We start from the raw sequence: 21,183 nt of genomic DNA, 5'->3' as shown, positions 1-21,183 counted from the left end.
TCTGGAATAAATATTTACTATATCTATATATGTATGAATATGTATCTGTATAGCTACTTACATACAATTTAATCTGCATAATATATACATAATTTTTTCATGTATATGTATGTATATATACATGCACATATTATATACATGAATATGTATCTATGTAGATATTTACATATACTTTAATCTACATAATTTTATGCATATAATTTGTTCATGTATTGTATATGCACACACATTATATATATGATAATGAATATATGTATAGGGGCTGGGAATATGGCCTAGTGGCAAGAGTGCTTGAATATATAATTTGTTCCTAAACTGGAAAAATTCTTTCTATGGCCACTAAAGTTTTAAAACATTTTCATTTTATGTGTTTGTTTCTCTGTTGATAGACTATAAATTCAGTAAAGTTAGGAACTGTGAGTAACAATCTGCAGTATCCTTTTAGCCTAGCACAATATCTAGAACACAGTATATGCCCATCATCCCTAATGAATTTTGATTATAAAATAAAGGTTTTCATCTAATAATTCAGTAATTTATAGAAACTGGTATGCTTTTAGGGGAAAAGTAAATTTCATTATCATATATAGGCTAAATATCATTGGCACAATTGTTTTAGCTGTTTTATTTTAAACTCACTGATCACAGTGCCATATATTTGTATAGTACTTTAATACCAGTATTTTTAGTGTTAATACATACTAACACCATGTAAACATCAACTATTCATGCCACTAATATCCAAAGATTCCTTAATTTGAAAAAATAATTTATAACTAAATGAATTAGCTGAGTCATCATATATATGACCAACATGGTCGTGATATGAAATCAGATTAGAATCCAATATATTGGAATATATAAGTGATCTCATCAAACAAATTTTACTGATTTTTTTTGGTTAGGCTTAATTTTCTCTGTTGTATTTCAAAAAAGTATTGTATATACTCAGAAAACCCAAATCTGTGGAAGGACAACATCAAAATTGTGAGACGAAGGATAAAAGGTGAACTAATGCAAAAGTGATACTAACACGACAATATTTTGGAAATTAATTGTACAACTGGGGGTGAGGAGAAGAGGGGAGAAAAATGAGGGAGGGGGTAACAAGTTTGACAAGAAATGTACTCACTACCTTACATATGTAATAGTAACCCCTCTGTACATCACCTTGGCAATAAAATAAAATTAAGAACCAAAACAATATATTGTATTACAAACAATAACAAAAAATCAAGAAGATAGAAAAACACAGGTTTTAGAAATTTTACTGATGTTCTTGTCTTTAGGGACCATAGTTTCACAAAGATCATTAGAAAACCTCAAACTTCCAGATCCATCATCTTTTCCTCACATTTCTGTTGATGGCTTCCATCTCAATATATTTTCCTGCCTGCTTTGTCTCTGAAGAGACTTCAATCACTTTCTAACAACTTTAGCTAATTTTTCCACTTCCTGAGCTGACCAAGGGCTTATTCCCAAAAGTTTAATATCTTTTACTTCAATGCTTTTATTCATCTATTTTTCACTAGTATAACAAAATGCCTGAGGTAAGTTCACCTTGTGAAAAAGGGAACCATGTGTTTATTTCAGGACAGTTTTGAAGCTTGACAGTCTACCACCTTGGCACCGGCCCTTGGCTGTGGCAGACAGCAATGACAGAGGAAAATGTGGTGCTCAGAACAGGAACCCAGAGGAATAATCAAGACCCAGGCTTGTTCTTAAAACAACATTTGCAGGAACTCTCTTTATCCTCTACAACGGTATTTCCTTCAGTAATCTAAGAACTTCCCAATAGACCAGACCTCATAAGGATCCCCTTACCATCCGATCCTGCCATCCTGGGAACCAAGCCTCCAAAACATGAATCTTTGGAGGTTTAACTTAACAAACTATAGCCAGACCATAGCTGTGCTATGGAACCATCCTATTTCTTGACCAGTTCTCAAAGTTAAGAACCCATTGTTCCACTTCTAAATTTGTTAATGGGCATAGATTGAGTACTTTAAAGCTCTTGGCTTAGTGAGCAGCAATTAGACAATAACAATAAGTTATTTGGGGCAGATTGACTGTGAATTGTATTTATACAAGTTGGTAAAATTGACAAGTGGTTATATTTTAACTCATTCATAATTACCTTCATGAAAATTGAACAAATATGTTGGTCCAATATGTCACTATAGCAGGAAGAAAATAATTTCCTTTTAAATAAATAGCTTCATTTGAGTTTATTCTGTGTTTTGCCCTTTGCTGAGGTTGCTCTGCATGGATGATGTTATTTATGCACTCATCATTTCTATCTACAAAAAAATCTACATCTAATGTGTCTGTCATTGTTCATTTGTGTTTTCTCCACTTTCCTCCCAAAGCATCCTATTTCTTGCTAACCAGTTTCTGATCCTTCCACAAGGGAGAGGGAAATTTTCAATCTGGCCTCTGGTTTGCAAGATGGCCTCAGGCGCCCTAGTGATGGAGGGCCACTGAGGTCAACTGGAGATGGAAAAAGACCTAACATTCAGTCAAGTCAGCTCTTTTTAACATATCAGATTATATTCTAATTGCTTAATTGAGAACTAATTTCTGAAAGGATTATAGCTAGAAGTCACAGACCTGTCTGAGTTTTCATCTAACAGCAATATGATTTAAATATATCTTAAACAAAAGTGAAAAAAAAAACTGTGTTGTTGTTTTTTGGACTCAGGGCCTGAGCACTGTCCCTGGCTTCTTTTTGCTCAAGGCTAGCACTCTGCCACTTGAGCCACAGCACCACTTCTGGCTGTTTTCTGTATATGTGGTGCTGGCTGGCTGTTTTCTGTATATGTGGTGCTGGGGAATTGAACCCAGGGCCTCATATATACGAGGCAAGCACTCTTGCCACTAGGCCATATCCCCAGCCCCCTGTGTTCTTATTATTTTAAAAAAATCTATATCTACTTGTGTCAATGTAAACTTCATGTATATGGTATTTAGTACCCAGGAATCCAGGAAGTATTTAAGAAATATTTTGTCAATAACTGGTTCATTAATTTTATAACCAGTAAGCTGTATAAAACTGTGGTGGGAAACTTAGTAGCAGAGTCTTACTGAATAGAAAACATGAATTAATTTTTTCCTTGCAATTATTACTTCTGGCTCTTGCCAGTTGGGAAAGGCCAGCCCACACATAATGTAAAACCCCCATCTCAAGGAACAAGCTGGTGTGATGGCTCACATCTCCAAGTTCACCTATGTAGTAGGGATATAGGAACACTGCTCAAGGACAGCCAAAGGCAAAAATACCAAACTGGAAAATAATCACAGTAAAAAAATGCAAGGGGCGTGGCTCATATGGTAAAGTACATGACAACAAACAAGTGGTAAGCCCTGAGTTCAAACTCCAGAACTGTGCCTCTAAAATGATTTGCTGATGATTTTCACATTGCATTAGAAAAAGCAGTACAATCAGTAGAGCACTTGGTCTTCAAAGTCATCCCACTATACAAAACTTAACATAACTGATACATTAAAATAACTGCGCCAATAAATATAGTGCCTGCCACAAATTATTATACAAATGTATCATCTTCTCTTGAAACAACACCTGCTGTCTGGCCCCTTGGTATTTAGTATCAATGTCATACTTTCCAATACCTTCCTGACATTATCCTTTCCATCTTTACACTTCTTACTATCCTAGTCTGTCCTTATCCTTCTTTCTTTCTGTATCCTAATTTATTGCTCTTCATGGAACTCTTTTCTGAAACCTATAAGCATCCTATTCTGTCATCTAAAACAAAATAGAACAAAATGCTCTACTCAAATCTGTATCTTGTTCCACCTGGTTTTATTAGTTTCTTCTTGCCTTCAAACCTCTGTTTCTTTATAAATAAGGGGGAAAAACTCAAGGTGTGTTGATTATTTCTACTATTATTAAACACTGAGTTCATAATAAATTCCACAAAATTAAGGATCTAATAATAAGTAAGATTGAATCATCATACCTTCTAGTCTATGTTACAAAGCATTGAAATAGTTGGGGTTCCAGTAGACACATGCTAGTGAATGGTTCTCAGAACTTTTCTTGTAAATTAATCATCAGTCAATCCCTATACACAAACTAGAATCACTAAAAATTAAGTGACAGGATGATAAATAGACACCAAATTGCAATTAAGTGAGAGAAAGAAGCTCTTGTATGGTTTTCATAGTAGAGAGACTACAGGAAGCAATTACATACTGTCAACCTCAAAAAACTAGAAAAAATATTTTGAATGATTTTACCGTATAGTGATAAATGTTTGAGGAAACAGATATGTTTAGTCAAAGAACAGCATACATGTATCAAAGCATCTTATGATTCCCCACTAATATGCACAAATTTTGAGGACTTGTGTATCGGGCAAAAATAAATTAGAGGGAATACATGGAGGAGGTTGGTTTGATTGGGGTGGGCATATATTGGATGAATGGATGGATAGATAGAAATGACACTGACAACCCTTTGTATAACTAACACTTAAAATTAAATTTCATTAAAAGCCAAAATAGGAAAGACTTAGAGTCAACTCTCCCACTTGGTAAATTATAGTACTTTGAATTATAAGTTTTAATGCATTAGGTGAAAAGACATCAACTAAAGCAAGCCTACATAAAATATGGAACTATATCTTTAACTTTGTTGCTGAATATATTAAAACTTAAGACAAAATGATAATGTACTTAGGCAATAATCTGACAACAGAAAGGGCATCTGTTTTTGAGCCATGATGACAAAAGAAGGATGTTTGATTTAAAATATCACTGGTGGGTGTTTATTGAAGATCTAGAATATGCATAGTACCGGTTATGGGTCTAATTTTCTGGCTGGAAAATTGGTCTTTACCTTCAAGAATAAGAGGATATAACGAAGACCTAATGATAGTTACGGTGTAATAAGCCCAGCAACAGAAATGGACAATGAATGAAAGAACATGGCATACTATTATACTATAAAAAGAAGACATTTTGTGGTTTAGAAAAAAAGATGAAGCACGCTATTCCAGAAGTCTTCAGAAGGGTGCACATCAGTTTTGACAAAGGATTTCATGTGTAGGAGAGGATGGAATAAAGATAAGGGAAATAATGGAGTTAATACATAAAATGGCTGATTTGATATACTTTGCCGAGACTCTCCTGAACTCCTTTCTAAGCCCCTTACCTCTAAGGCAATATTTGATAGAAAGATTATTATGACTTTCCTAGTATACTGCCCACCTCCATCACAGAACAAATCACAAAAAAATGTCCCTGATTTATTTGATGACTAACTTCTCAGGGGTAAGGGCTAAATGTTTCTGTATCTTCAGAACAGTGCTCAATAAACAGTAAATAATCAGCAGATAGTAATACAATGACTGCATTAATGACATGAACTGTTTCATGGGTTGTGTGGTGGGGATTTTTCCCTCTGTGATAAAAAACATGTCGAAATCTCCTACTTGAGATAAAAAAATAAATAAATTGACTAGGCACTGGTAGCTCACTCGTGTAATCCTATCTACCCAGGAGGCTGATATTTGAGGACTGTGGTACAAGCAGGAACTCTAATCACCAAAACTAGAAGGGAAGCTGTGAATCAAGTGGTAGAACACTAATTTTGAGCAAAAGCTAAAGCTAAGGGACAGTATTCAGGTGCTGAGTTCAAGCCCCAGTACTGGCGCGCACACACACAAACAAACAAACAAACAAAATGATCAACATTTTAAGAATTGCCCAAAGCAAATGGCACATCATTATTTTGTTATGGTTAACTGAAACAGCACTTTAATGGATTCATTATATTGTTGGGAAAACTAAGCCACTTCATTGCAAAGACAAAGCAGTAATCTAGACAATGCTATATGTTGTTAAACTTCAGCACCCAGCCACACCAGAAACTAGTAGAGAACAATTCATCCTGTAATCATAATAGTGTATAATATCATATTTTTGTAATTAGTAGAAATCAAAAGTAACCTAAAAGTCTATAGTTTTTACTTTTTTACAATATGTCCTTTTTACTAAAATATTTTGTTATAGAGCCATTTACTTAAAATTCAGACCAGTTATGAGTTAGATACTGAAGTCTTGAGTAAATCACTGTTGAGATAATTCCAAAACTGTAGAACAAGCTTTAAATCCCCATTTAATGGTACACAAACATATTACCCACAGACCTTATGTATGGTGCCTTTATCTACAAAATGTGTACAATTCACAATCATCACATAACGCAAATCTAACCAATGCAATATAATCATGTGAATGTTCTGTAGGCATAGATTTTTCATTGCTGAAAGTGGCGACGAATAATATATGACAGGTTTTACAAAGGTAAAAGCTGAATTCCAGAGAATTTAAGTCATTTCCACAGAATCACCAAGTAAGTCTATAACACAGCTATAATTAGAAAGCAGATTTGCCGTGTCCAGATTCAGTTTTAATTTAGAAGCTTTTCATTAAAATTATTGCAACAATTCATTCATGAAGGAAAGTAACCACCTATTCGGTTGAATCCTTCATCTCTTTAATGGCATGTTTCTCTCTGCACAACTTGAGAGTCTTAAAATATACCAGAAAGTAGCCAGGCCTGAGAGATGATGGAATTGTACGGGGCTCTGATTGTTAGGGATATCTGTCACCAGCTTAAACTGCTTGCTCCAAGTTACCTTCTGACCCAGAGAAAAGAGATACCAAGCGATGAACAAGCCCCATAGAGTTTAACTTTGATCTTAAGACTGGCTTCCTGGTGTGACATGAATAAAGAAAATACAATGATAGTGGATTCTGGCATCTGCCAGGAAGCTGCATTTTGCTCCTAGAAAGACTGAAGTCTGGTCATATTAGGAAAAAAATCACATTGCTCTTCTCAATCTATTATGTTATCCCCGAGCCAAAGAGCTTCTTACTATTTTTCCTATTTAATTCCTACCTGAGGGCACTGGGAAGCAATCTAAGTGGTTTCTGTAACAGGATATTTACTTTCTTCACTTCAAGGCTTTAACTATTGACAAACTGCTTTCCTTTGTGTCTGTGAAGGTTTATATTCATTTATGTTGTCGATATTATAATTAGGTCAATGAAAAATGTATTTTGCATCAAAATAATTGTCTCATATCAAGATATACTAAACTAAAAATACCATATTTTTATCGTAGGGTTTCACTAATGACAGATTTCCACACATATTATGAACTTGTTTTTTTTTTGAACACAGAAGATAGAAAAATATAGAATATATTTTGTTTATTCTACAAAGAGAATTATATTTCTAAGGGAAGGGAAGAATCAGGATTAAATTCCAGTCCTCTGACTCAGGCTTGTGCTGTTGAACTTCCTGCCACAGTAAGTCAGTGGAGGCTGACTGAGCTCACGCAGCTGTCTCCTCCCTCTCTGTCTCCTCCTCACTCTCTGCCTCCTTCTCATTCTGTCTCCTCCTCATTCTGTCACTCTCTGTCTCCTCTTTATTCTTTCTCCTTATTCTGTCCCTCCTCTTTGTCCCCTCCTCACTCACTGTCTCCTCCTCACTCTCCAAGGGGAAGGAGAAGCTGTCTCACCATGTGTTGCCCCAGGACTGAAATAAGTGTGTTTTGACATCTTAAAATCTCAGGAATGTCAACAGAAGTTAATGAATTAGTTATAGCTCTACTTTTTTTCCCTACAACTTTACCTGAGCCCAAAGTACAAACAGTTGTGAAATCTTTCTATACAAAAAAGAAAAAAAGAATTAAATGTGTATATGTACAACCAAGAATGTGAAATACACCCTAAGGCCAAACATCCTAAAGGATGTTGCTGATTTGCTTTTCCTGAGTTGAATAATTATTAGGTACACATAAGCTGGTGGCCCTCCCCAAATATTAAGAGAAACACAAATTCATTATTACCATTTCAAATACTGCAATTATAGTTGCATCCTCTCTACTCTTTCTAGTTTTGCCTCAGTGCTGAAGACTGTGACTTTTCTACCTATCCTCCTATCAAAACTTGTAATTGGGAAATAAATATCGTATCAGTTCCAGAGTAAATAATCTGTAATTGCCCAACTGGGAATCCATCTTTAATGTATTAATAATATGTATATTTCTTTGGCCATCAAAATTTTAATTTTACTCTTCATTGTGAAGATGAAAGAATCAAGTCTCAAGAAGATCAGTAATTGGCTCAAAGTCACAGTCAATCAATTATGAGTCCAGGTTCAAATGTATGACTCTAAATATTGTTAACTGTTTTGTCAACTGTTCTTTGAAAGTCAGAGTGAAATAAATAATAAATATGAGAACTGTTGGCTGTATTATCTTCAAAATACAGAAAAATGGCAAAGGTTGGAAACTCAGGGAAATTCCCAGACTGGAAAAACAGTCTTACTACTGAATCAATGTCTACATATCTAATTGACAGAATATTAGTTTTTTTACTTCAAAAAATAAATTTAGCTGGGCACTGGTGGCTCACTCCTTTAACCCACGCTACTTTGGAGGCTGAGGTCTGAGGATCATGGTTCAAAGCCAGCCCAGGCAAGAAAGTCCTTGAGATTCTTATCTCCAATTAACCACCAGAAAACTGGAAGTAGAGCTGTGGCTCAAGTGGTAAAGCACTAGCCTTGAGCTGAAGAGCTCAGGGACAGTGCCCAGGCCTAGAGCTCAAGTCCTATGACCAACAACAACAACAAAAACCTAAGTTTATAATATTGAGGCATATTTACTTATTCTAAAATAACTATCTTTTAGGAATATAGAAAAAAGAAAATAGAAGAGACATTCTATGTTCCTTGGTAACACATTGGTATACTCTTAACAAACTTGCAAAGAACCTTACATTTCAATGAGTAAATGTGTTTCGCAGGGGCTGTTTGACTCTCAGTTGGAATCGTTTGACTATGCTTTCCATGTGCTTAATAGTTTTCATATATATATATATATATATATATATATATATATATATATATCCTATCTTTACCATCCTGCTCAATGCATCAGAAGAAGAGGGTTTACTCGAGTATTACTTGAAACTTACTGTTGAGTGTTCTTAGAAGGAAAAGGCAAATATAATTTTTTCAATCACCTAAAGTAGGAAAAGGAAGACATTGCAGTAGGAAGAAGGAAGAAGTAGAATGTACGGTACCCATTCTTAAATGGTTCTAGGGAATTTGTCCTTGGATTAATAGTTCCCTAACAGTCAATTGACTAAGATGGGTCATTGTAAGTATATGTAATTTGGCAGCCTTGAAGAACCTTAAAATTCTAATTTTTATTTTAATAAATTAAAGTTTTTATAATGCCCTGATTGTAGAACCCTTCATGAACAAGGGCAGAGCACTGATGGTATTTGAATTTCATTCTGTAGGTGAGCAGAGTCCATTCAGAGGTTTTCAGTCAACTGTGCCTGACCACAAATACTAAGGAAATGGTCTTAAAATGCGAACCACCATATAGTGATGTATATTACAAAGGAGTCATATAACTTAAATTGTGCAATAGGCCAATAACTATAGACACTTGATGGAGTGCATTAGTTCCTTATGGAATGAAAAATAAGTTGATAATAAATGAGCTAATACTAATAAGAGACCAGGCTTGAAATGTCATACAAAGGGACCTGCAGTATGAGACTCAAGACAGGCAAAAATGGCTTTAATAACTGGGCGCCTTTCCTTCAGACAGAGGGGAAGGGTGACAACACATTTCTCTCAAAAATAAAAGCAAGTTAAAATGTCATGTATTTCACAGTTGTTTTCATAAATCTGGACCTGCTTTTTTTCCTAAGAATTTAGCAATAACAATATTGCTAAACAGTTGGTGGAGATAGGGAACTAGCTAAGGTGAATTGCAAATTTGGGAAGTATATAAGATGTAATTGTTTGTATGCTAAACACATAAATTTTCATAAATCATACCAATTTAGCTTTAGTTTTTCTTTCTTTATATTCCCAACACCAAAATCCACAGTAGAATTCATTCATTGATCTTTCCAGAACACATTCTCTTTCAGTCTGGTCTCATCCTTTGCAGTAAGAATTTGAAGTGATTAATCATTTCCCCACTCTTTTTTTCATTACTAAAGCAAACAGTTCCTATATTCTATGAAATCTTCCTTCCATTTTGAGAATTCAATTGATTCTAGCAGCCATGAGCTCTTTCTAAGCAAAATTCAGATGAGTTGTATAATGGAACAGAAATAAAAGAAACAAACAAAAACATGCCCAATTTAACCAGCAGAGATTAAGATTTAAGGAGCTGTAAGCAAAGACTGCAGAAGGAAGTGAGAGTTTTCCCCAACATCTAGAAAGGCATAACACAATCTTTTTTTTTTTTATGTCTGGACCTCTTGCATGTCTTGGGACAGTCACTGCCCTTCTGACATCTCAAAGAAATTATGGGTTTCTTAATACAATATCAGATCATTTTTATTTACAGCCAAAGACCAAAAAGCTAAGAACTTCTTGCACTTCACAATCCAATGGTAGTCAGCTTCACTTTCCAGTAGTCCACCCCACCAGACATTCTGTGTAAACTATTAGTAGTCATGTGAGAAACATAATGCTCTGAGTTAAAACATTATGTGCCACTTTTGAATATAAATTTCTGGAAAGAATGAGAAGGATGATAGCTTTAAAATACTTTCAGACTATCATGTATGAATCTGATAGGTTCTTCTACTTGTCTCCGTAGCAGATAAGCATGTAACAGCCATTACTCTAAATTAAAACATTAAATCTCTATAAATAAATTGTGTTTGTTCTGGTAACTATCCATATTTTGAGCATTATGTAATGTGAAAATCTAAAGCTAGTGGGCAAAGGACAACCATATTAAATATCAAAGATTTTATTAAAGGATTTTATAGTTCTAAATTCTCTTGTAAAACTGTATCTGTATCTTAAATCTATCTTAACTTAAATCTATTTTTTCTTTTAAGATTTAAAACTAAGAGGAAGGGAAATTGCTACTAAGAAAATTGTAAGTATGAATAATATGCTTCTATCCTACACTGGTTTCTGCTTTCTGGAATCAATTGCACAAGAATCTCCTGGGAATGGAGGAATGAGGTAAATTAGCAGACTTTGGAAAACGAATAGACTTGCTGAAGAATCTGGGGAAAGATGGTCACCCACACCATGGTATCCGAATAGTCCTGGGAGCAGCCTTGTAAATCTCTGTGCAGTGAAGCAATTCCTCTCATTCCAAATGCAACCCAGAACAAGGAAGAGTGGAAAATCAGCTTCCAATTTTTAAGAGACTTTTATGACTATCATATTTTCAGAAAATAAACTCTGAAACAGAGTTGGTAGACAGGAATGAGGTGGTACTGAGACATAGATGGATTGTGCATGGATTGCACAGATACTGCGAAGAGACATGGGAAATAACTATGTGGGGGTGTGAAACCAGAGAGAGGCAGTGATGATCCACAGCAAAAGGTCATTATGAAGTCTAGGACTTTTGTAGCTACTTTTTTTTTTGTCTCTTAGAGTACACTAGAGCCCTCTGTCTGACCAACAAAAATTTTAGATATATTAAAAGATCTTATTAATAAAGTTAATAATAGATTTTGAAAAGTATACAGAAGATAAAATTTACATTTTGGGTTTAACAATATATTTTGATCTCTTTGAAAGCAAACACATTACTTATTTCTTCCATAATATCTAACATCTACATTCTTGAAATCAATCACTACAGCAATTACTTATTATTTTTGCTATTTTTACTTACTAGTAATCTAACATTGACATTCACAACCTTGTGATAAGCTCCTATTATGTACAGGAAGCCATGTTACCATATAAATCATTTACATGTATGAGATTTCTTAAGATGAGGTAATAATATTTCAATTTTATAGATAAGAAACTAAGACTCGATAACATGTAAATTGTCTAAGAATGTATAAATATAAATTGTAAAATCCGAGTTTGCTCAATCATTCCAATGAATAAATGATGTGATATTTTTCAGAGTTTTGCAAATAATTTTCTTGAAAACTTACCAGAATTTAACACTACTACACTTTAAACATTTGAGATCACATACTGAAAGAAAAGGTGCATTCATGAAAGCTAGAATATCCTATTTATCCAAGCTTTTAACATTTTAAATATAATTTTAAAATATCTCTTAAAGGAAAAGTATCAATAGGTAGTAGAACAATGAATGGAAAAAGCACTAGAATGGCTAAATCCTTCCCAAATACATGTTGAGACAGTTAAAACTTAGATCTAATTTTAAAATATCTCTTAAAGGATAAGTATCAATAGGTAGTAGAACAATGAATGGAAAAAGCACTAGAATGGCTAAATCCTTCCCAAATACATGTTGAGACAGTTAAAACTTAGATCTAAGGGGGGGAAAGAGTAAGGGGGAGGGGGGAGAGGGGTCTGAGGGACAAGGTAACAAACAGCACAAGAAATGTATCCAATGCCTAACGTATGAAACTGTAACCTCTCTGTACATCAGTTTGATAATAAAAATTTGAAAAAAAAAAAACAACTTAGTAATCTACCCTGTGAAAGATACACAGTGATCTGATTGGAAAATCAGAATAAATTGTTAAACTGGGGAATGATGTGATGTAAAATGTGTTTTATGAAGGCTAATTGGGAAGAAACCTGTAAAATGTATTCATGTAAAGAAAAAATTTTCAACATAACATGAGTAATATGAAGAAGAGATGAAATGAGTTTTGTGAGATGGTAAAGGACTACTGAGATTAATGAATGTTCAGAGTAGAATTAAAAGATAATGAGAAAATGTATGTGCACACATATATACACACACTTTCACTTAGGGTGGGGACTATAAGCAATTCCAAGTCTGAGTCAGTGAATGACAACAGTTATAACAAAGTCTAGAAGGAGGCCACATGAAGTAGTCTCTTGCATGTCATGCTAAGAAGCTTGAACATTACTTTCTCATCCAACTATGAGATGTAAAGGAAGGATTTAAAGGAGTTAGAAATATGGTAAGATTTTACTTTATATTCACCTCACAGCAGAGGGCCTCTATATATGTTTCAATGGTAAGAAGCAAAGTGATGCGTATAGACAATAATAAAGTAAAACAGGTATTGGCAATGGGGGCTTGAATTGAGGCATGTGTAGTAGGGATGAATAAGAGAATATTTAAGGAATATTTGGTAGAAAAAATAGCAGAACTTTTTAATAAATTGGAACTTTGCTGAAAGAATAAGTGGCTGAATGCTCAAAAAGGGTATGGTTCCATTAAATGACAAAGTACTATAAAAGAAAAATCTGGTCCTGAAAGGAATATAATGACTTTTGGAGAGTTTAAACTTTACACAGTTCTGGATATTTAAATGTGTGTGTGTATGTGTGCGCGCGCATGTGTGCGTGTGTGTGTGTGTGTGTGTTCAGGTAAAAGATCAAAGTTGGAGAGAGAGCTCTGAGAATTACCACTAGGTAGCTGTTAAGCAACACTCCGAGAGTATATGAGATTCCTGAATGGCCTAGAACAAGAATATCCAGAGACAAGCAACGAAATAAATCTTCTGAGAAGAATGAAATGCTAAGAACAAAAATAAAGATGAGAGGGTCAGGTCAAGTAGATGGAGCAGAGCTTTCAGAAATAGAAATTAGGAAACCTAGAGTGGTCAGCAGAGCCTGTTAAGTTGAGGATACAAGGACCTATGAGAGGTGCACCGGGTGAATCCTCTTTTTACTAGACCAGCTTAGGTGAAATGAAAAAGCCAAATACAGGGTACAGCAGGTAAAGTGAAGGTGAAAGGGGCAGTGAAAGAAACTGACTGCTTAGTTCATTTAGTTCATTTACACCAAACAGTTTTTCAAGTATTGCTTTTGTACTCATGAGGGGGAAAGTGAAAGGGGGAGGGAGAGGGGGGAATGAGGGAGGAGGTAACAAACAGTACAAGAAATGTATCCAATGCCTAAGGTATGAAACTGTAACCTCTCTGTACATTAGTCTGACAATAAAAATTAAAAAAAAAGAAAAGAAACTGACTGTTCCTTTAAAGAAGCTGAAATGGAGATAAGATGGAGCTAGCCAAAGACCTTAGAAGAAAGTTGAACTGTATTATACACTAAGTTGAAAGAGCCAAGAGAAGAAAAAGTATGACTGATGCAGCAAGTTCCCTATGGATATGGGTAATAAAAAAAAATCACCTGAGAACTAATACAAAATTATTTCTAAATAATTAAAATATTTACTATTAGGAAAAAAAGAACCTATGAGTAGTGTTTGTGCCTACAGTGACTGGAACATAATATGAAATGACTTCCTGTGCCTCAGTTAAGTATTCCACTTTTTTATTTTTGGTCAGTCCTGGGATTTGAACTTGGGGCCTGAGTACTGTCACTGGCTTCTCTTTGCTCAAGGCTAGCAATCTACCACTTGAGCCACAGCACTTTTTCTAGCTTTTTCTATATATGTGGTACTGAGGAATTGAACCCAGGGCTTCACGTATCCAGGGCAAGCACTCTACTACTAGGCCATTTCCCCAATTTGCCATTATCCTCTTAAAAATTCTATTCTGAATCAAAACACTTTAATCAGTGACTTTTACTCAAAGACCTTACATTTATCTATAAATCAATATTACTTTATGTCTTATTTTAAATGATCCCTCCAAATCCACAGATATTATCATAGCAAATAATAAATCAAACCACAGCATATTTAATTCTAAATTACTTTATATCATCTACACAATCTATCCAAAATTATACATTAATTAAAATTGATAATTATAATCTTTTTATCCATACTATTATTATACCTTTCATATGAAAATATAAATATTTTGGTGCTGCAGTCTCAGAGAAAAGAACATGAGATCGAAATGTTCATGTTCAAATACTTTACTTGGCACGTAAAGGCCAAGTGATGGCACATGAAGTATCATTCCACCCAGAGCCAACTGAGTACTTGGGAAAGATCCCATGTTGTCACCATAGTTTTCATGAGCCCAGTTTTCTAATTCATACCATCTCAGAAATAAAACTTGTTTTCTGGATTTGCCTGCCATCTTGTATCACATGTATGTCCAGAAAGATCAACATAGCCATCTCCAGACTCTATTCAGCAAAATACATTCCAAATATTACCCAAGGAAAAGTTAAATGTCCTATATACTGTCTGGAAGGTTTATATGGTCATAACACTAAATTCTAGCCAAACATAAATAAATTTAAAAATACAAAGACATAAAAGTCTTTTTAAAAATAAAGTATCAAGACGAGGATCATTATGAGGAAGTGACATAGGCTTTGGATCACTTAAGAGAACACTGTCCTGTATAGTAATCACAAGAAAAAGGACTCCGCATAGTAGTTTGAAAAGTTCTCCAAAACCTGAGGTGTCAAAGCCGTTGTCTCTTATTCCAGATGTGTGGAAAGCACATGAAATAGTGGGCCTCCAGCAGTCACCTAAAATTCTAAAATCCTAGCCCCTATTCTAGAGATAGGAGAGTAGAAAAAATTCCAATTGGGTCCTTGATGACTTGCAATATACAAACTTCACTGCCTACTTGAAAACACTTTCATGAGAAAAAAAGTTTCTTTCATGTTTTGTTGTGGTTTTTTTGTTTTGTTTTGTTTTTGCTGGTCCTGGGGCTTGGATTCAGAGCCTAAATATTGTCCCTGGCTTCTTTTTGCTCAAGGTTAGCACTCTACCACTTGAGCGACAGTGCCATTTCTGGCTTTTTCTGTTTATGATGTGCTGAAGAATTGAACCCAGGGCTTCATGCATGCTAAGCAAGCACTATCCCACTAAGCCACATTCCCAGCCCTTATTTCATGATTTTTAACATTTTTCTACATGTATTCTGAATTAAATTAAAATATCCACTGTATAAGTCAAATTGTATGCCAACATGTTCCATAGTATCGACTTCAGTACTGCCAATTTTAAAACAATTTATGGATAAATAAGTGTATTCATATTCTGTGTCTATTTTTAAATGATGACATCCAAGAAGTGCTGAATATTAAGTATCTGAATCTTTAGATATTTATTATTACAATGAGATAGATGACAAATATAATGTCATAAAAATGCAAGAAACCATATTATAGAACGCACTCTGAACCCTTTTTAGTAATCTGAAGTTGCTTGGTACCAGAATATAGTGACACATTGCAATAGGAGTATTACAAAATTATGGTCCATGAGTCAAATGTGTCCCTAAGTATATTTTATGTGGCTCTTGCTATTTATTCTGAAAACATAAGTTTGTATCCAGCAATCTTCAGTTCCCACAAGTCCCATCATTCCCCACTATCAGTAGTACAGATGCTCTCTTCTTTACTTGTTTATGTTTCCTGCCTGACTGCTGGAAACACTGATGTTTATACTGCCTGGATATGAAATCGTTTATGGCTGCATTTTCCCTTCTTTCCATTGTCCATCTGTTGTCAAATACAATTCATACCGAAGATTATTTTCTAGGATTAAGTATACTGATTTCCCCTAACAACTATAATAAAATGTTAGACTTATATTTGTGAGTATAAAAGTTACTGTAAATGGTCAAGTACTTTCTCATATAGCAAACAAAAGTGGGCCCTTTCAAAGCCTTTAAAACACATACACAGAGAGAGAGAGAGAGAGAGAGAGAGAGAGAGAGAGAGAGAGAGAGCCCACAGAAGGAGAGAGAGAGAAAGAGAGGAAAGGAGAGAGAAAGAGAGAAATGCCTTATGATGTGATTATGTCATCTTGAATCCCTGATTTTTTTTCTAGTTTCAACCTCAACCAGACACCATTTCCTTACTTGTTCTTTTCAGTTTCTCATGGAATAAAAACTTAAATAAATAGGTGCTGGGAATATAGTCTAGTGGTAGAGTGCTTGCTTCTCATGCATGAAGTCCTAGGTTCGATTCCTCAACACCACATATAGAGAAAAAAAAGCCAGATGTGGTGCTGTGGCTCAAGAGGTAGAGTCCTAGCCTTGAGCAAAAAGAAGCCAGGGACAGTGCTCAGGCCCTGAGTCCAAGCCCCAGGACTAGAAAGAAAGAAAGAAAGAATACATACATACATAATACATACATACATACATAACAATTACTTCTGAACATTCAGTGGAAAGTAGTGTTGTTTTGGCATCAAATGCCAAAAAGTTCATTTACTTTTATTTTATCATTCACATGTATTTCTATGAGACAGGGACTGAGCTTATGTTTTGCATGTCAGATAAAATCACAGTAAAAAGAGGGAAAAGCTTATGTTTTGCATTACAGATAACATCACAGTTAAAATGAGGAAAATATACATTAAAGTCATAAAAAAGGAAAAGAATAAAAACTTATATATTGCATACAATGACAGGTTTCTACATTGTCAAAGGAACATTTTTGCACACAAAGGAAACATTACAGTATATGAGTTAGTTATAGCTAAAAGCAAAACCTGAAATGTGCTTCCTTGACATTTATGCCTTAATTATTTCTTTAATTTAAAGCATCCATCTAGCTTATTTTTCTCAGATACAAACCCACATGGAATTCTATAGTCTGACACTTTCACTGAGCTTGTGATATGCCAGAGTGGGGATAATAAAATATTCAAAGTTTCCATTCAATATAAAAGTATACCAGAAGTAAGAAAGTAGAATATAATTTAGGCAGCTCTAAATACACTAAATTCTAGAATTCTTTATTGCATTATCCTTAGACCAAAAACTCTTTCTTTGCTATTGAAATTTTATCATTCGCATTCTCTTAGATGGATGAAATAAGTTGAGAAATTTATTATTTCTAAGACTTATATAGGAAATTATCCTGTTAGAAACCTGAAGTTTGGGATCCTGTTTTCTGTGCTGCTTAGTTATCCTGGGGCAGAAGGACTTGTTCAGAGATGGAGAATACAGCATCCTATTCTTGACATTTATACAAATCAGTATCACAGAAAAATAAGCTCTTCTTATTTATCTAGAAATATTTAGAGCATAATAAACCCATTTTTAAAAATCTCAATATATGACCTATCCTACAAATTTTTTGAAATAATTATTTAGCCTACTAACACAATTCAATTATTTCCTTAGTTTAAAATGATTAGTCATCAGTTGTAATATAAATTAAGAAAAAGTGGTATCAAAAGTTTTAAAATTGGTCCTTTGAGGAGGAATGTACACTCTTATCAGATTATCTCTCTCTCTATTATAATTGTCTGAAATTGTTCTCCCTTTTCCTAACTTCTAATTCCTATTCCATTATCTTCCCCACTTTTCAAACAACACATACTTTCCATGCCATAATTAGAAACTTGAGAGACTTTACCTCTTATAAATTGTCTCAGTTTCCAAAAACCAAAAAATTACAAAAAGTTGCAAGATTTTAGAAAGTGCTCCCTCTATGGGACGCCTTAAGACTCTTAAGCATTCATCTCCAGACAATTATTTTCACTCTGAAAGTTTTTAGAAGTTATAGTCTCCAGATTCATCTTATAAATATCTTCAGCAAAAAAAATACAGAGACTGAGTTACATATGTATATACTTATGTATGTATAGATGAAGAAAACAATAAAAATTTAATGAATGTGCTATGCTTTAAAGGCATGGGTTTGATTCAATACTTACTAAAATCGATAATGGTTTATTAGTAAAGATCACGAGTCTGTATTTGAAATTCCAACCCTCAAGAGTAAAGATTTAAGAATCAGTGATATCAATTCAAATAGTTCATCTACAGCAGCTATGCAGTTATATTCATCATAAAACTCACTAAAATATGCAAATTACACAGAATAAAAATTCAGAAACTAGGCAAAATTTGTCTTAAAATGGGGGGGGGGGGGGAGAACCTTGTGACTAAGAGGAAATGCTCATATAAATACTTCATGCCAAAACAGTAACATCCCCCTCCACCCAACCAGGAACCACCACTATCCAGATAATCAAGTCAGCAGGGTGGGAAAATACCAATGTTTAAGAAATCTGGCTTCTATCACCCTCTGTCATGGAGAAATAAACTTGACTCCCTCTCAGTAAGCAAAACATTGCCAAAGAAAACGGTAAAAGAAATAAAAGCTAAACTCTGTGATGAGACAAGAGGACCCAGAGACAAAGAAAAATCAGAACTATCAGAGTTGCTGTAGAAGTTTTGCTAAACAAAGAATTTTATAAAGCAGCTGAAGTTCCCGCACAAGAAAAGACCCCACCCTAACCCAGCTTCTGCAGACTTTTCCTTGCTCTGAAAGCTCCAGCCCACAGAGCAGACCTCATCTAATTAAAAGTGCCTTTAGGGCTCCGTTTTAAGCACTCCTCTTTACTTTTCAAGTTCCCACTCTCACATTCAGGCAAAGTATGGATGTTAGACTTGCCCAGAAAGGAGCTCTCAAGCCCAGATGTAGAATCTCAGGATTTGCAAACATCCCGGTTGTGTTAAGGAGCCATTTCCCAGGTGCAAATCCGGCAGCCCCCTTCTCAAACTTCAAACCAGAACCTCCTTTTCACTCTTCCTGAGACTTAACATTCCACCTAGTTCCCAAACCGTACAATAAACACCAGAATCAAAGCAAAAAAAGAAAAAGAAAAAAAGAAAAGAAAAGAAAAGGCAAACTCACCATCCTCGCCTTCTTCCTGGGCTTTTATTGAGACAGATTGCCCTAATAAAACAGTGAGAATGAGGAGAGGGCTTGCTTCCACCCAGTTTGCCATCATATCTAAATATTAGACATGTGGCTCCTCCTGGGAGTGAAAAGTAGATTCTAAGGTTATTGTAGCACCATGAAGTCAGCTAGGGGCTCCTCTTTCAGCACCAGCCCCAGGGCAGCCTCTGCAAAGCCCCCTTTTCAGCACCAGCTCCACCACAGTCTGCGAAAACTTTTTTCAAGCGATGCAGCTTTAAATAGGAAGAATGCTGCCTCCACTTCTTTTCCTGCCCCTTTCAGCTTGTTCAGGCTCATAACCATCCAGTGTCTGCCAAGCAACGGTCTGATTGATGGTAAACAACCAAATCAGAACACGCGTCTCTGTGCCTTGAACTTTCCCTATGTCATGTATGTTTCAAGCGTAGATAGAACTTAAAAGCAGACACAAACTTTTATTTCACTTTCTTTTCATTTTTTTAAAAAAAGAAATCCGGTTAGAGGGAGAGTCCTATTCTCCCCTCCCTAACCCTTCCCCCAGGCACACACCCCTTAACTTTTCCACCATTCACTTAAAAAAAAAAAAAAAAGACATTAGGGAGGAAATTTAGCCTAGTTTTTGACATTTAGATAATTCAGGACTCTCTTTTCCATCTTGATCCTTTGGAGGGTCACATTTTAACCCTTCCTTTCAATCAAAAAGAGAAAATTCTGGTCCCTACTTCTCAGATTGTTCTTTTGTCCCTACATTGGAGGGAACTTAGGAGAATGGAGACCAGGTAAACTCCAAGTGAGAAAACTACAGTAAGAAAAAGAACTTTAGTAAGAATTCATTTCTTTCCACATCCCTGCTAAGGGACTACTTCCACAAATTCCTCTGGGTCCCAAGAGTTTTATATGTAGAAAAATAATCTCATGAGCTAGTATAGAGGACTAGAAAGCATACTGCATTTGGATGCACAAAGGATCTGTTCAATCCCTAGATCTGCCACTCACCAATTTTGTAAATATACACATAGTGCTTTATCTCTGTGCACTCCAATTTTCTTGTTTTAAAAATGGCCTTGCCCTGACCAGTGTATGGGTTTTGGTGACACTAAAATGAGTAATATACTATTAACTAAGCTCCAAATTGCAAAGAGCTACATAGAAGTAGATTGTGGTGTTATTAACCCTACAGGGGATGTGGAGGTCCCAGTTGTGAATGCCTTTAAGAGAAAGAGTCATGAACTTTATTACATAGTTACACTTGCCAAGCTTTTTAATGAGCTCAGTGCATCCTAAATAACTTGGTATATTGGTTACCTTTTATGCTCTAGACCAAATGGATGTTCTGTCTATTCAGTGAGGGTGACTGGACAGTCCATAATTATTTAGCACTGATCAGGTGCCTTGCATTCCTCTAAGTACTGGAGAGAAAGGATGGCACACACACACAAAAAAAAAAATAAGGTAGGACCATCACCTCTAAAGAATAAATGGAGATGCTGAGAAAATTAATTTATATGACACCAAGAAACATAAACCAGAATATCAAGATCTACTGTGAGTTTAGACAAAAGGAACTTTAAAGTGAGAAATGGTAAGGCATTATTTATCAGAATCAATGACTTTATGTTTTAGTT

General features: G+C 35.0%; 1 protein-coding gene across 1 annotated transcript in view; it reads right to left on the bottom strand.

Moving 5' to 3' along the window:
- Nucleotides 1–20,086, bottom strand: part of Col5a2 (collagen type V alpha 2 chain) — a 136,091-nt gene extending 116,005 nt beyond the window's left edge. Inside the window, exon 1 of the mRNA XM_048345108.1 lies at nucleotides 19,535–20,086. Coding sequence (XP_048201065.1) covers nucleotides 19,535–19,631 — 97 coding nt within the window. The 5' untranslated portion in view covers nucleotides 19,632–20,086. The remainder of the gene's footprint in view (nucleotides 1–19,534) is intronic.
- Between the last annotated feature and the right edge of the window lie 1,097 nt (nucleotides 20,087–21,183).

This window comes from Perognathus longimembris, chromosome 4 (assembly GCF_023159225.1).
Source record: "Perognathus longimembris pacificus isolate PPM17 chromosome 4, ASM2315922v1, whole genome shotgun sequence".
In the NCBI taxonomy this organism is placed as follows: Eukaryota; Metazoa; Chordata; class Mammalia; order Rodentia; family Heteromyidae; genus Perognathus; species Perognathus longimembris.
The sequence above is the reverse complement of the archived record's forward strand: the minus strand, read 5'-3'. Positions and strand labels throughout refer to the sequence as shown.